The 15,801-nt window shown below is 41.5% G+C and overlaps 1 protein-coding gene across 1 annotated transcript in view; it reads right to left on the bottom strand.

Annotated features, from left to right (window-relative positions):
- Positions 1-11,404, bottom strand: part of si:ch73-181d5.4 (death-inducer obliterator 1) — a 35,984-nt gene extending 24,580 nt beyond the window's left edge. Inside the window, exons 1-3 of the mRNA XM_042303978.1 lie at positions 11,296-11,404; positions 1,338-1,399; positions 178-1,195 (exon numbers count right to left, since the gene is read on the bottom strand). Of these exons, the coding sequence (XP_042159912.1) occupies positions 178-1,195; positions 1,338-1,392 (1,073 nt within the window). The 5' untranslated portion in view covers positions 1,393-1,399; positions 11,296-11,404. The remainder of the gene's footprint in view (positions 1-177; positions 1,196-1,337; positions 1,400-11,295) is intronic.
- Positions 11,405-15,801: the final 4,397 nt, after the last annotated feature.

Genomic DNA, 15,801 nt, shown 5'->3' with positions numbered 1-15,801 from the left:
AGCAATAAGAAAATGTCAGCTAAAGAACAACAACTAAAATCAACAACCACAGACAATTTAGAAATAGACAGTGGCAGATGGAAAGAGCCGAGACGTAGAGTTGCTAAACCAAAAACATACGGCTTGTTTGTTTGTTTTCACAGATGAATACCGTCCAGGACAATGCTACACACATACCTTTTGTTGTGCCTCTGTCGACAGATGCAGTAAAGGGCATGGGGGTTGTAGCCCTCACTGTCCGATATGCTAGAATACTCAGACTTTTCTTCCTCGATCCTCTCCTCTTCCACCTCGTCCTTTGCCTCTGTTACATTATCATTTTGGCTAGCCTTTTCTTCTGTTGTTTCTGGATCAGACTCAAGAGGAGGCATAGAGTCTGAGCTCGACTGTTGAGAAGGAGAAGGGCTTTGAGACTCTACCACAACCTTCTCAGGACTCCTCTCCCTTTCCTCCTGAGGCTGATGCACCTGCTGCGGTTCCAACTCATTTACAAAAATAACCTCCTCTTCATCCGCAGTGCTCGACTCTGGCTCTACACCCCTACCCCTCCCACGCCCCCTACCTCTACCACGTCCTCTACCTCTCCCTCTCCCTCTTCCCCTCCCCCTCCCTCTGACCCCCCTCCCCCTGGACTCCCCTCTTCCCCTAGTGCTCAGCCGCTCCTGGAGCTGCTTCAGGGTCAGCTCATCACTGTCCTCCTCAATACTGGAGGCAACTTCCACGACCCTACTAGCCCCATAGCTAGGGGCAGGGGCAGCCATAGTTTGGGCAGGAGCAGTCATGGGCATGTAGTCCTCCTCCTTCTCCCCAAGTAGAGAAAAAGCAGTGCCAAATGCAGATCCAAAGTCCTGCCAAGAGGTGGGATCTAGGCTGCCACCTGGGCAGGGCTCTTGGGGATCTGAGGAAGGCTCTGTGTCCATTGGAATTGGGGAGGCCGTTCCAGAGTACTCCAGGTCGGCTGGGATGCTTCTTCTCCCCCCTCGCCCACGTCTTGAATAGGTCTTGGCTGGGCGGCCTCTGCCTCGACGTGTGGGTAGGGGTGGAGATTCTGGATCTTCAAGCTCATCCAATCCCACAAACTCTCTTCTGGCAACCGTGGTCCGCCTGAAGCCCCAGGTCTTTTTGAACTCGCTGATGGTCGGCCTAGCACTCCTCTCGGCCCCCTCCACCTGCTCTGCATCTATTCTGTGCTCCTCTACACCAAGGAGAACAGCAAGGATAGAAAAACAATGACAGAAAATGTATCATCATCTCCATCCAATCACATCATTTGGACAGCTAATGCACAGTCCATTACATTAAGACTAAAAGGGGAAGGAAAATAGTTAAGGTAATACCTGTATCAGTGCCAGTGATGTCATGGATCTCATTGATATCCATAAAGCCCTCCATGGTAGACCTGTCAAATTAAGATAGAAAAATACAAACGTTATCCAATCTACCAGAAATGCTGTTGATTGAAATGAAGCACATTTACACTTCGAGAGACTTGAAGAGCAGTCCATCACTTTGCATTAATCGTTAAGTCCATTGACACATGGGTGCGTCAGCATAGGTAACAAAACATCCCAATCAAAATCTGTCAGTTTAAGCTAGACATATCAGTCTTGCATGGGCTGCGTCTCAATCCAACACATCCACCGATGTCGGCCTTCCGCATCTGCGGTGGAAGGTGGGCAAGCTACAGTGGTGTTTGTCAGACCATGAGACATCCTGAAAATAGGTATTCTCAAAAAAACATCTGTAGCGTCAGAACGGTTTGGCCAACAAATTAATATGGAAAATAGATTCTCACGATGGTGTTCTCCGTTTTGCTCTATAAACATCACGGGACTCATCTGAAGTTAGTAATTGATGTGCCAACATCTGTTTGTAGCGTCCGTACTGTATAGGATACAAACTAATGGAATCCCACTGTGGAAAACGGAGATTCCAACGAGCACGATGTTCATTGTTTTGCTTTACACCTAAAAGTGTCACAGGACTCGTCTGACTGTAACCAGTACCAGTTTTAAAACAATTAATGGAATTATGAAAAGGTAGTTAGTTAGAGTGCCCCACCCACAAAAAGTACATATTTTCCTTAGCTTTCTTATATCTCCTAGATATACAGTTGAAGTCGGAAGTTTACATACACTTAGGTTGGAGTCATTAAAACTCGATTTTCAACCACTCCACATATTTTTTGTTAACAAACTATAGTTTTGGCAAGTCGGTTAGGACATCTACTTTGTGCATGACAAGGAATTTTTCCAACAATTGCTTACAGATTAGTTCACAAATAATTAACTGTTATCACAATTTCAGTGGGTCAGAAATGTACATACACTAAGTTGACTGTGCCTTTAAACAGCTTGGAAAAATCCATAAAATTATGTCATGGCTTTTGAAGCTTCTAATAGGCGAATTGAAATAATTTGTGTCAATTGGAGGTGTACCTGTAGATGTATTTCAAGGCCTACCTTCAAACTCAGTGCCTCTTTGCTCGACATCATGGGAAAATCAAAAGAAATCAGCCAAGACTTCAGAAAAAAGAATTGTAGACCTCCACAAGTCTGCTTATAAGCAATTTCCAAACGCCTGAAGGTACCACGTTCATCTGTACAAACAATAGTATGCAAGTATAAACACCATGGGACCACGCAGCCGTCATAACGCTCAGGAAGGAGACGCGTTCTGTCTCCTAGAGATGAACGAACTTTGGTGCGAAAAGTGCAAATCAATCCCAGAACAGCAGCAAAGGACCTTGTGAAGATGGAGGAAACAGGTACAAAAGTATCTATGCCCACAGTAAAACGAGTCCTATATCAACATAACCTGAAAGGCCACTCAGCAAGGAAGAAGCCAAAAGCACCAGAATACAGTTTGCAACTACACATGGGGACAAAGATCATACTTTTTGGAGAAATGTCTTCTGGTCTGATGAAACAAAAATAAAACTGTTTGGCCATATGTTTGAAGGAAAAGGGGGGATGCTTGCAAGCCGAAGAACACCATCCCAACCGTGAAGCACAGGGGTGGCAGCATCATGTTGTGGGGGTGCTTTGATCCAGGAGCGACTGGTGCACTTCACAAAATAGATGGCTTCATGAGGCAGGAAAATTATGTGGATATATTGAAGCAACATCTCAAGACATAAGTCAGGAAGTTAAAGCTTGGTCGCAAATGGGTCTTCCAAATGAACAATTACCCCAAGCATACTTCCAAAGTTGTGGCAAAATGGCTTAAGGACAACAAAGTCAAGGTATTGGAGTGGCCATCACAAAGCCCTGACCTCAATCCTATAGAACATTTGTGGGGGCAGAACTGAAAAAGCGTGTGCGAGCAAGGAAGCCTACAAACCTGACTCAGAAGAATGGGCCAAAATTCACCCAACTTATTGTAGGAAGCCTGTGGAAGGCTACCTGCAACATTTGACCCAAGTTAAACAATTTAAAGGCAATGCTACCAAATACTAATTGAGTGTATGAAAACTTCTGACCCACTGGGAATGTGATGAAATAAATAAAAGCTGAAATAAATCACTCTACTATTATTTTGACATTTCACATTCTTAAAATAAAGTGGTGATCCTAACTGACCTAAGACAGGGAATATTTACAAGGATTAAATGTCAGGAATTGTGAAAAACTGAGTTTAAATGTATTTGGCTAAGGTGTATGTAAACTTCCGACTTCAATTGTATGTGATAAGGTGGTGAAGATTTCCCAGTTAGCTGACGATACAACCCTGTTTTTGAGAAATGAAAATCAGGTTCCAGTAACCCTACATACTGTAGAGCAATTCTCTCAAGTGTCATGTTTGGTTTTGAATATTGCAAAATGTGAAATTTTACCAATATTTAGCACTTAAAAACACAGTGAGTCCTGGAATTTCTGTAAACGATGTTGTAACCTACTACTTAGGTGTCAAAATGTAAATGTATTTGGCTAAGGTGTATGTAAACCTCTGACTTCAACTGTAAGAAAGAAAAAAAAATGTAAATGTAAAAAATGTGTTGTACTTTTATTTAACTAGGGAAGCCAGTTAACAAATTCTTATTTATAATGATGGCCTGTCCTGGCAAAACCTGGACAACACTTGGCCAATTGTGTGCCGCCATATGGGACTCCCAATCATGGCCGGATGTGATACAGCCTGGATTCGAACAAGGGACTGTAGTGACGCCTCTTGGACTGAGATGCAGTGCCTTAGACCACTTCTCCACTCGGGAGCCCCGAAGTAGCCACCCGTGGCAAAGTAACAGACACATCTCAACATAAACTGTTCATAGGAGACTGCGTGAATCAGGCCTTCATGGTCAAATTGCTGCAAGGAAACCACAAATGCCTTACGATTTATTTTTAGGACTGCCTGTTTTGCCATTTCTGAATGTGTTATTCAAGGCTTTTCTATGGGATATATTAGTAAAGGCCAAACTCAATATTATTATTATTTATTTTTGTTGTTGAATTTTAGCCCTTTTTTTCCTCCCCAATTTCGTGGTATCCAATTGTTTTAGTAGCTACTATCTTGTCTCACCGCTACAACTCCCGTACGGGCTCGGGAGAGACGACGGTTGAAAGTCATGCGTCCTCCGATACACAACCCAACCAAGCCGCACTGCTTCTTAACACAGCACGCATCCAACCCGGAAGACAGCCGCACCAATGTGTCGGAGGAAACACCGTGCACCTGGCAACCTTGGTTAGCGCACACTGCGCCCGGCCCGCCACAGGAGTCACTTGTGCGCGATGAGACAGGTATATCCCTACCGGCCAAACTCTCCCTAACCCGGACGACGCTAGGCCAATTGTGCGTCGCCCCACGGACCTCCCGGTCGCGGCCGGTTACGACAGAGCCTGGGTGCGAACTCAGAGTCTCTGGTGGCACAGCTGGCGCTGCAGTACAGAGCCCTTAACCACTGCGCCACCCGGGAGTCTAAACTCAATATTTTATCAAATAATAAAAAATATACACAGTCCCAGTCAAAAGTTGACACACCTACTCATGTTCTCTTTATTTTTTACTATTTTGTACATTGTAGAATAATAGTGAAGACATCAAAACTATGAAATAACACATATGGAATCATGTAGTAACCAAAAATGTGTTAAACAAATCAAAAATATATTTTTGATTTTAGACTCTTCAAAGTAGCCACCCTTTGCCTTGATTCCAGCTTTGAACACTCTTGGCATTCTCTCAACCAGCTTCATGAGGTAGTCACTTGGAATGCATTTCAATTAACAGGTGTGCCTTGTTGAAAATGTCTTTGTGGAATTTCTTTACATCTTAATGCATTTGAGACAATCAGTTGTGTTTTTACAAGGTAGGGGTGGTACACAGAAGACAGCCCTATTTGGTCAAAGACCAAGTCCATATTATGGCAAGAACAGCTCAAATAAGCAAGCTATGATGAAACTGTCTCTCATGAAGACCGCCACAGGAAAGGATGACCCAGAGTTACCTCTGCTGCAGAGGACAAGGTCATTAGTTACCAGCCTCAGAAATTGCAGCCCAAATAAATGCTTCACAGAGTTCGAGTAACAGACACATTTCAACATCAACTGTTCATAGGAGACTGCGTGAATCAGGACTTCATGGTCCATTGCTGCAAAGAAACCACTATTAAAAGGACACCAATAATAAAGAGACTTGCTTGGGCCAAGAAACACAAGCAATGTACATTAGACCGGTGGAAATTAGTGATGCACCGATATGACAATTTTGTCCGATACCTGATATTTCCCTTCACAAAAAAAAAACCGATACCGATAACCGATTTTAAAACCGTTAAGCATTCTAGTTAGAGGTCGACCGATTATGATTTTTAAACACCGATTCCGATAATTGAAGGACAAAAAAAGTGCTCCTCTTTTCTTTTTTAAAAATATATTTGTAATAATAACAATTACAACAATACTGAATGAATACTTATTTTAACTTAACATAATACATAACTAAAATCAATTCTCTCAAATAAATAATGAAACATGTTCAATTTGGTTTAAATAATGCAAAAACAGTGTTGAGAAGAAAGTAAAAGTGCAATATGTGCCATGTAAAAAGCTAACGTTTAAGTTTCTTGCTCAGAACACGAGAATATATTAAAGCTGGTGGTTCAATTTAACATGAATCTTCAATATTCCCAGTAAGAAGTTTTAGGCTGTAGTTAATATAGGATGTGTCGACTATTTCTCTCTAAACCATTTCTATTTCATATACCTTTGACTATTGGATGTTGTTTTAGGCACTTTAGTATTGCCAGCCTAATCTCAGGAGTTGATAGGCTTGAAGTCATAAACAGTGCTGTGCTTCAAGCATTGCTAAGAGCTGCTGGCAAGCGGTAAAGTGCAGTTTGAATGCTTACGAGCCTGCTGCTCCCTACCACCGCTCAGTGCTTTATCAAATATCAAATCATAGACTTAATTATAATATAATAAATAAACACAGAAATTCGAGCCTTTGGTCATTAATATGGTCAAATCCGGAAACTATAATTTAAAAAATAATGTTTATTCTTTCAGTAAAATACGGAACTGTTTCGTATTTTATCGAACGGGTAGCAACCCTAAGTCTAGATATTGCTTTTACATTACACAACCTTCAATGTTATGTCATAATTATGTTAAATTCTGGCAAATTAATTACGGTCTTTGTTAGGAAGAAATGGTCTTCACAGTTTGCAAAGAGCCAGGCGGCCCAAACTGCTGCATATACCCTGACTCTGCATGCACTGAACGCAAGAGAAGTGACAAATTTCCTAGATAATACTGCCTGCTAACATGGATTTATTTTAACTAAATATGCAGGCTTAAAAATATACACTTCTGTGTATTGATTTTAAGAAGGGCATTGGTGTTCATGGTTAGGTACATTTGTGCAACAATTGTGCTTTTTTCGCGAATGTGCTTTTGTTAAATCATCACCAGTTTGGCGAAGTTGAAGTAGGCTGTGATTCGATGGTAAATTAACAGGCACTGCTTTGATTATATGCAACGCAGGACAAGCTAGTTAACCTAGTAATACATCAACCATGTGTAGTTAACTCGTGATTCTGTGAAGATTGATTGTTTTCAATAAGTTAAGTTTAATGCTAGCTAGCAACTTACCTTGGCTCCTTGCAGCCACAAGGTCCTTCTGATGCTGCACACGTGTAACAGGTGGTCAGCCTGCCATGCAATCTCCTTGTGGATTGTTTTGTAATCGGCCATTACCGTCATCCAAAATGGCCGATTACTGATTGTTAAGAAAACTTGAAATCGGCCATAATTAATCGGCCATCATTCACTTACTTGCTATGCTGGTTTGCTGTTCATTTGTTCAGTTGTTTAATTCTCAACCAGTATTTCTATGGACCGCCGTTTGGCTCTTTGCGTGTCAAAATATATACTATTTGACATGTCAAAAAACCTTACTTGACGTGTCAAGAATCAATGAATCACAATGATTCATCGATACGTGTTCTATGATGCTGGTAAAGTTGTCTCGCGAAACTACAGTGCTGGTCATGGAAAAAATTGCTAGCTCATGGACACAATCAATGTTCTTCCCCAAAAACATAGCAAAACAACAATCTGTTTCAGTAGCTAGAGTTCGCTAGATTACTAATCTCAGCCCCCCAAAAATTGTCCTCTCACTGTCAACTGTGTTTATTTTCAGCAAAAATAAAGTGTAAATATTTGTATGAAAATAAGATTAAACATCTGAGACATAAACTGAACAAGTTCCACAGACATGTGACTAACAAAAATGGAATAATGTGTCCCTGAACAAAGCCAATATCTGGTGTGGCCACCAGCTGCATTAAGTACTATAGTGCATCTCCTCCTCATGGACTGCACCAGATTTACCAGTTCTTGCTGTGAGATGTTACCCCACTCTTCGCCAAGGTACCTGCAAGCTCCCGGACATTTCATGGGTGAATGGCCCTAGCCCTCACCCTCCGATCCAACAGGTCAAAGACGTGCTCAATGGGATTGAGATCCGGACTCTTCGCTGGCCATGGCAGAACACTGGCATTCCTGTCTTGCAGGAAATGACGCACAGAACGAGCAGTATGGCTGATGGCATTGTCATGCTGGAGGGTCATGTCAGGATGAGCCTGCAGGAAGGGTACCACATGAGGGAGGTGGTGGTCTTCCCTGTAACGCACAGCGTTGAGATTACCTGCAATGACTACAAGCTCAGTCCGATGATGCTGTGACACACCACCCCAGACCATGACGGACCCTCCACCTCCAAAACGATCCCGCTCCAGAGTACAGGCCTCGGTGTAACGCTCATTCTTTCGACGATAAACACGAATCCGACCATCACCCCGGGTGAGAGAAAACTGCTACCCATCAATGAAGAGCACTTTTTGCCAGTCCTGTCTGGTCCAGCGACGGTGGGTTTGTGCCCATAGGCGACATTGTTGCTGGTGATGTCTGGTGAGGACCTGCCTTACCACAGGCCTACAAGCCCTCAGTCCAGCCTCTCTAGGCCTATTGCGGACAGTCTAAGCACTAATAGAGGGATTGTGTGTTCCTGGTGTAACTCGGGCAGTTGTTGGTGCCATCCTGTACCTGTCCCGCAAGTGTGATATTCGGATGTACCGATCCTCTGCAGGTGTTGTTACACGTGGTCTGCCACTGCGAGGGCGATCAGCTGTCTGTCCTGTTTCCCTATCTAAGGCGTCTCACAGTACGGACATTGCAATTTATTGCCCTGGCCACATCTGCAGTTCTCATGCCTCAGGCACGTTCACGCAGTTGAACAGGGACCTTGGGCATCTTTCTTTTGGTGTTTTTCAGAGTCAGTAGAAAGGCCTCTTTAGTGTCCTAAGTTTTCATAACTGTGACCTTAATTGCCTACCGTCTGTAAGCTGTAAACAGCTAGCTATTTATTTTTATGAACTGAAGTTCAATTTCAATAGGCAAACAAGTGGCAACCTAGCTAATACTTACAAGGATTCCTTAATCATTGCTAAGAATAATGAAAATGACTGCAGTTTCTACTGGTCATTGTTTTCAGGCTGGTTGTATTGGTGCTAGCTAGGTAGCAAGCTACCTCAGAAGTTGCGGTCGAACAAATGATGCCTTGTTGTACAGCTTTTAACAGTGCTACTGTATATTTTTTGACACGCAAAGACACATACAGAGTTCCATAGTATGTATGTCATGAAGCTAATAGCAGTGACGCTATTACTGTGTAACTCCGGTAGGGCAACATCTGAAAAATAGCGCACTTGGTAGTGTTAACCGGTGCTCGACCAGTCTGTGAAAGCCAACATCACCCACAACAGAAAACGGTTGATTTTCAAGGGCAATGAATTCCATTATCTTGGCTTTAATGGATTTCGCCTTTGAGTTGTCTCGCTGAAATGTTGTTACTCTTGTTACTCAAATGACTGCTTGACTTGTTGACTACTCGATCCACACAGCAGACATTGTGGGCTAGTTTAGGAATGCTGTGTTGCACCTATAGTGCAAAATTTTACTTGGCGTCATTACGTCATGTACCTTCATTATATAGGTATGCACGTCAGCTTGACATCGATTTTGCACATCGGCCAATACCGATGATGTTGACATTTTTAGCTAATATCGTCTGATTCTGATATGTTCACCGATATATTGTGCACCCCAAGTGGAAATCTGTCCTTTGGTCTTATGAGTTCAAATTTGAGATTTTTGGTTCCAGAATAGGTGGATGCAGAATAGGTGAACGGAGGATCTCTGCTTGTGTCGTTTCCACTGTGAAGCATGGAGGGGGTGTGTGATGGTGCTTTGCTGGTGACACTCAGTGATTTATTTAGAATTCATGGCACACTTAACCAGCATGGCTACCACAGCATTCTGCAGCGATACACCATCCCATCTGGTTTGCACTTAGTGGGACTGTCATTTGTTTTTCAACAGGACAATGACCCAACACACCTCCAGGCTGTTTAATGGCTATTTGACCAAGGAGAGTGATGGAGCTGACCTGGCCTCCTCAACCACCCGACCTCAAACCAATTGAGATGGTTTGGGATGAGTTGGACCAGAGTGAAAGAAAAGCAGTCAACAAGTGCTCAGCATATATGGGAACTCATTCAAGACTGTTGGAAACACATTCCAGGTGAAGCTGGTTGAGAGAATGCCAAGACTGCGCAAAGCTGGCATCAAGGCAAAGGGTGGCTACTTTTTTCATTACTACATCATTGCATTTTTGTGTCATTTCATAGTTTTGATGTGTTCACTATTATTCACCAATGTAGGAAACAGTAAACCATTAAGGAAAACCCTTGAGTAGCTGTGTCCAAACTTTTGACTGGTACTGAATATCTAAAGGGGTCCATAATTATTTATTTTTTTAAATAGCTGCCATCTTTAAATAACTGCCTGTGAAATCACATCACCTGATGTAAATAACTGACAGTAGCTCACTACATGACTCTTGCTAACACTGGGCCTACCTGAGCCCATAGAAATATAATTAATCATTCTGGTTCACTGGCTGGGCCGCACTAACGCCCTGTACCAGAGTTATACACAAGCCAAGTTTGAATTCAGAATCAGACAAGCATTAAAAAAAAGATGTATCTAGCTCGTAGACAAGACTATGAGCATTATGTCATGACTAGAAAGAGACATCACTTGGGTGTTCAAAAACCGTGCATCCCCCCATGTCCATAACATCAAACAAAGACCATTTCTGATCAAGTATTCCTCCCTCATTCATCCCGTAGAAAATGTGAATTTCAAGCAGGACTTGCTGTTTACTACAGAGGCTTGTAAATTATACATACAGTTAATTTTAGAAGTTGAGTTGTAACACTGACACCGCAAAAATGAAGATTAATGAGGTCTACCACTGAAATATTACATTACTGCCACTGAATGAAACCATTGTAGGCATGTAGCTAGCTAACGCTTTATCTAGTGACTAAAACAAAAGTATGCCGTTTTAAAAACTAGACACCCTCCCCCCACCTAGCAAGCTAGCTAACAAGCTAACGTTAGTTAACTTCAGTTCGTGGAATTTTTGCACTAACGTTAGCAACCTAGCTTGCTAGCCAAGCGGCGTGTGTAGTGGTATTATATCTAGCAGTATAACTACCAAACATTATTGATACAAAATTTAATTAAAATAACATACAAGCTAGCAAGCCTACCTGGCGTTAGCTAGTTAACTGGCCTATGCTATTCACAGGGTCAAGGAGCCTTACCGCGTGACAATGTTTTAATGTAATTTAATTTGGCTAGCTTGCGGCTAACTAACTGTTGTTGTAAAATATAATTGTATTAATAAATCTTACGATATTTTTTTTAAACAATAGCTAGCTACCTTACTGGTTATCCAGTTGTGTTCTGTCGTAGGAAAACGTCTACACAGCCTTCCATTTTGTCTTCTCCTCCACTGTGTTGTTGTGTTCACGACAACTTGGAACTACGAAATCTCCGGTCTACGACCTCAGTGCGTTCAAGACAACTGGGACCGCGGAAAAAACGAGCAACGATTTGTAATTTTTTTTTGAATGGTCATCCAAATCGAAATTTATGCTGCGTTCATAACCAAGTGGGAAGGTGATAATAACCAGTTGTGAAGTTGTAAATACAAGTTGAATGCATTCACATGCTTTGAAATCCATGAGAAACATGATTGGCTAATGGCAAATACGCTGTGTCAACCATAAACTAAAAGTACAGCTAGGGGTGAAATAAGTATAGCCAGTTATAAGTGTAATGTCTTAGCAGATTATAAGAAAAGGCAATCAGTTTAAAGTGGAGAAGGAATGTAACATCTACTGTTACAGGAAACTCACTCTACATCTAAAGATGAAGTTGCGTGAAAAAAAGACTGGGGTGGTGAAATAATTTTCTATCATGGACAAAGGAACTCAAAAAAGGTAATGATACTAATTAACAATGATTTTGATCTGAATGTGTAAACTGTCAGGAAAGATCCGCAAGGAAGATGATTTGGCTTATGGCTGAAAGGCCTGGAGGAAAAGAGATTGAGGATTTTTTTGTGCTATTTTTGCATATTGAAGACATTTAATGTTTCGGAAATGGGGGAGAGTAGTACGGACGAAGTGGAGGAAATTGTGAAAAAGTTGGTGAAGCAACAGTTGTGCTGGAATGCCAACAATATGGGTGTCAGTTCTGATGGTATGGAGCGGGAAGATGAGGGTCAAGGACCGGAATGATAGTGGAAAGACATAGAAAGAAGAGAGATCATTATACAGAAAGCCGTAGAGCATCTAGTAGAGAAAGCATAAAGAGGGCCAATGAAGCAAAAGTAATAATGTGTTGCAGTGGAAAGTGGTGATAGTGTTTGATGAGACAACAGGGCCTCATTTACACCAAATCTGACCAACTAATGCCGCAGAGAAAGAGGTAGATGAAGTCAAATTAGCTTGGTTCATTGGAAATGGTAGATTGTTAATATTGTTTGCTTTGTAGCCAGGCTCATCATGAGAAGATTCTGAAAATGGAAAAGCTTAATGGGAAGAAGATTAAAAGCCTTGTCCCTGGTGCTTATGCTAGATTGCGGGGAGTCATCACTGGATTTCCCATATCTATGTCCATAGATAACATTGAAGAAAATGTGAAGAGAGGAAGAGTGATTGAAGCCAAAAGGTTGACCAGTAGAAAATATTGCGCTCATGAATGTGCAGTGTTAAAGGACACTTTGATCATGAATAAAAGTAGAAATGCCAGGGTGAAGGTTATTGTGGAGATGGCAAAAGAGATATTGGGCGTAACAGATATTACTGTTGAAATGGTTGTTGATATGCTGAGCAATCCTAAGGGTGGAGTGTTTCAGCAATATATAGATGGAGTAAGGGAGTGGGGAGGGGTTTTGGGATGGGGGGGTAGAAGTTAGTAGGGATTTATTTGGTTTTTATTATATTTTCATGGCAGTACAGAATTGGCCAGATCATGATTGATCGTACAATCCAGCACAGTAAGTGGCAGCATGCACTTAAATGATTGTTTGCGGACCGCCATGATATCATAGAAGAAGAAGAAGAAGAAGAAGAAGAAGAAGATTTGGCTCATTAATCTATATGGTCCAAATCAGGATGATCCAAACTTCTTCCAAAATATTCATACCAATCTATTGAACTTACAGGCAACAAACGATCAAATCATTATGGTGGGAGGCTATAACAGTGTTAAGTACCTCAATGAACCGTGAAGGAAATCACACTACAAACTATCATCCTCGTGCCCTTAAGGAGTTTACAAATATCATGGACACATTAGAACTAGCGGATAGCATACATGTGGAGACAAAACAAATGACATTCTTGTCTCTTTCTCTCTGGCACCAAAGGTTAAAGAAAGTATTAATAGGAGACAGAATGTGATCGGACCATCATCTAATTGGTCCTCACATAACTCTTACACAATTTCCACTTGGCCGGGGATATTGGACATTTTGATTAAAGTCTACTGGAGGACAATTGTTTCTTAATTAGGGCTAGGCCCCTTTTTTCTCAATTTCTGTCTGAATGACGTGCCCAAAGTAAACTGCCTGTAGCTCAGGCCCTGAAGCCAGGATATGCATATAATTGGTACCATTGGAAAGAAAACACTTTGAAGTTTGTAGAAGTGTTTTAAAAATGTAGGAGAATATAACACAATAGATATGGTGGGAGAAAATCCAAAGGAAAACCAACCAGAATTCTTTTGGGGAGAGAGACCATCCTCTTAGAAATGCAAGACAAAGGTCATATTGTAAATTAGCTCCCTGGATGTAATTCCTATGGTTCAACAGGGTGTCAGCAGTCTATGTTCAAGGTTTTCAGGCTTGTAACGTCAAAAACGAATAAGAAATAACCGTTTTGGAAATCCGTGTTTGCGCGCGGCATGAAGACAATACGCACTTGCTAAAATCGGGTTCCTATTGAACATACATATTCTTTCAGAAATAAATATTATAGTTTGATTACATTTTAGGATATCTGAGGAGTAAATAGAAATGTATTTTCACTTGTTGAACCAAAGTTTAGGGGTAGATTTTCGGATTCCTTTCTCTGCAAGTTGAACGAGTGGATTACTCAAATCAATGGCACCAACTAAACTTGACTTTTTGGGATATAAAGAAGGATTTTATCTAACAAAACGACACTACATGTTATAGCTGGGACCCTTTGGATGACAAATCAGAGGAAGATTTTCAAAAAGTAAGTGAATATTTCATCTTTATATGTGAATGTATGAAAACTGAAACGCTGGAAAAATATTTTGATGTGGGGCGCTGTCCTCAAACAATTGCATGGCATGTTTTCGCTGTAATAGCTACTGTAAATCGGACAGTGCAGTTAGATTAACAAGAATTTAAGCTTTCAGCCAGTATAAGACACTTATACAGTGCCTTGCGAAAGTATTCGGCCCCCATGAACTTTGCGACCTTTTGCCACATTTCAGGCTTCAAACATAAAGATATAAAACTGTATTTTTTTGTGAAGAATCAACAACAAGTGGGACACAATCATGAAGTGGAACGACATTTATTGGATATTTCAAACTTTTTTAACAAATCAAAAACTGAAAAATTGGGCGTGCAAAATTATTCAGCCCCCTTAAGTTAATACTTTGTAGCGCCACCTTTTGCTGCGATTACAGCTGTAAGTCGCTTGGGGTATGTCTCTATCAGTTTTGCACATTGAGAGACTGAAATTTATTCCCATTCCTCCTTGCAAAACAGCTCGAGCTCAGTGAGGTTGGATGGAGAGCATTTGTGAACAGCAGTTTTCAGTTCTTTCCACAGATTCTCGATTGGATTCAGGTCTGGACTTTGACTTGGCCATTCTAACACCTGGATATGTTTATTTTTGAACCATTCCATTGTAGATTTTGCTTTATGTTTTGGATCATTGTCTTGTTGGAAGACAAATCTCCGTCCCAGTCTCAGGTCTTTTGCAGACTCCATCAGGTTTTCTTCCAGAATGGTCCTGTATTTGGCTCCATCCATCTTCCCATCAATTTTAACCATCTTCCCTGTCCCTGCTGAAGAAAAGCAGGCCCAAACCATGATGCTGCCACCACCATGTTTGACAGTGGGGATGGTGTGTTCAGGGTGATGAGCTGTGTTGCTTTTACGCCAAACATAACGTTTTGCATTGTTGCCAAAAAGTTCAATTTTGGTTTCATCTGACCAGAGCACCTTCTTCCACATGTTTGGTGTGTCTCCCAGGTGGCTTGTGGCAAACTTTAAACAACACTTTTTATGGATATCTTTAAGAAATGGCTTTCTTCTTGCCACTCTTCCATAAAGGCCAGATTTGTGCAATATACGACTGATTGTTGTCCTATGGACAGAGTCTCCCGCCTCAGCTGTAGATCTCTGCAGTTCATCCAGAGTGATCATGGGCCTCTTGGCTGCATCTCTGATCAGTCTTCTCCTTGTACGAGCTGAAAGTTTAGAGGGACGGCCAGGTCTTGGTAGATTTGCAGTGGTCTGATACTCCTTCCATTTCAATATTATCGCTTGCACAGTGCTCCTTGGGATGTTTAAAGCTTGGGAAATCTTTTTGTATCCAAATCCGGCTTTAAACTTCTTCACAACAGTATCTCGGACCTGCCTGGTGTGTTCCTTGTTCTTCATGATGCTCTCTGCGCATTTAACGGACCTCTGAGACTATCACAGTGCAGGTGAATTTATACGGAGACTTGATTACACACAGGTGGATTGTATTTATCATCATTAGTCATTTAGGTCAACATTGGATCATTCAGAGATCCTCACTGAACTTCTGGAGAGAGTTTGCTGCACTGAAAGTAAAGGGGCTGAATAATTTTGCACGCCCAATTTTTCAGTTTTTGATTTGTTAAAAAAGTT

Source organism: Oncorhynchus tshawytscha, linkage group LG22 (assembly GCF_018296145.1).
Source record: "Oncorhynchus tshawytscha isolate Ot180627B linkage group LG22, Otsh_v2.0, whole genome shotgun sequence".
Lineage (NCBI taxonomy): Eukaryota > Metazoa > Chordata > Actinopteri > Salmoniformes > Salmonidae > Oncorhynchus > Oncorhynchus tshawytscha.
This window is presented reverse-complemented; position numbering and strand designations above follow the sequence as displayed.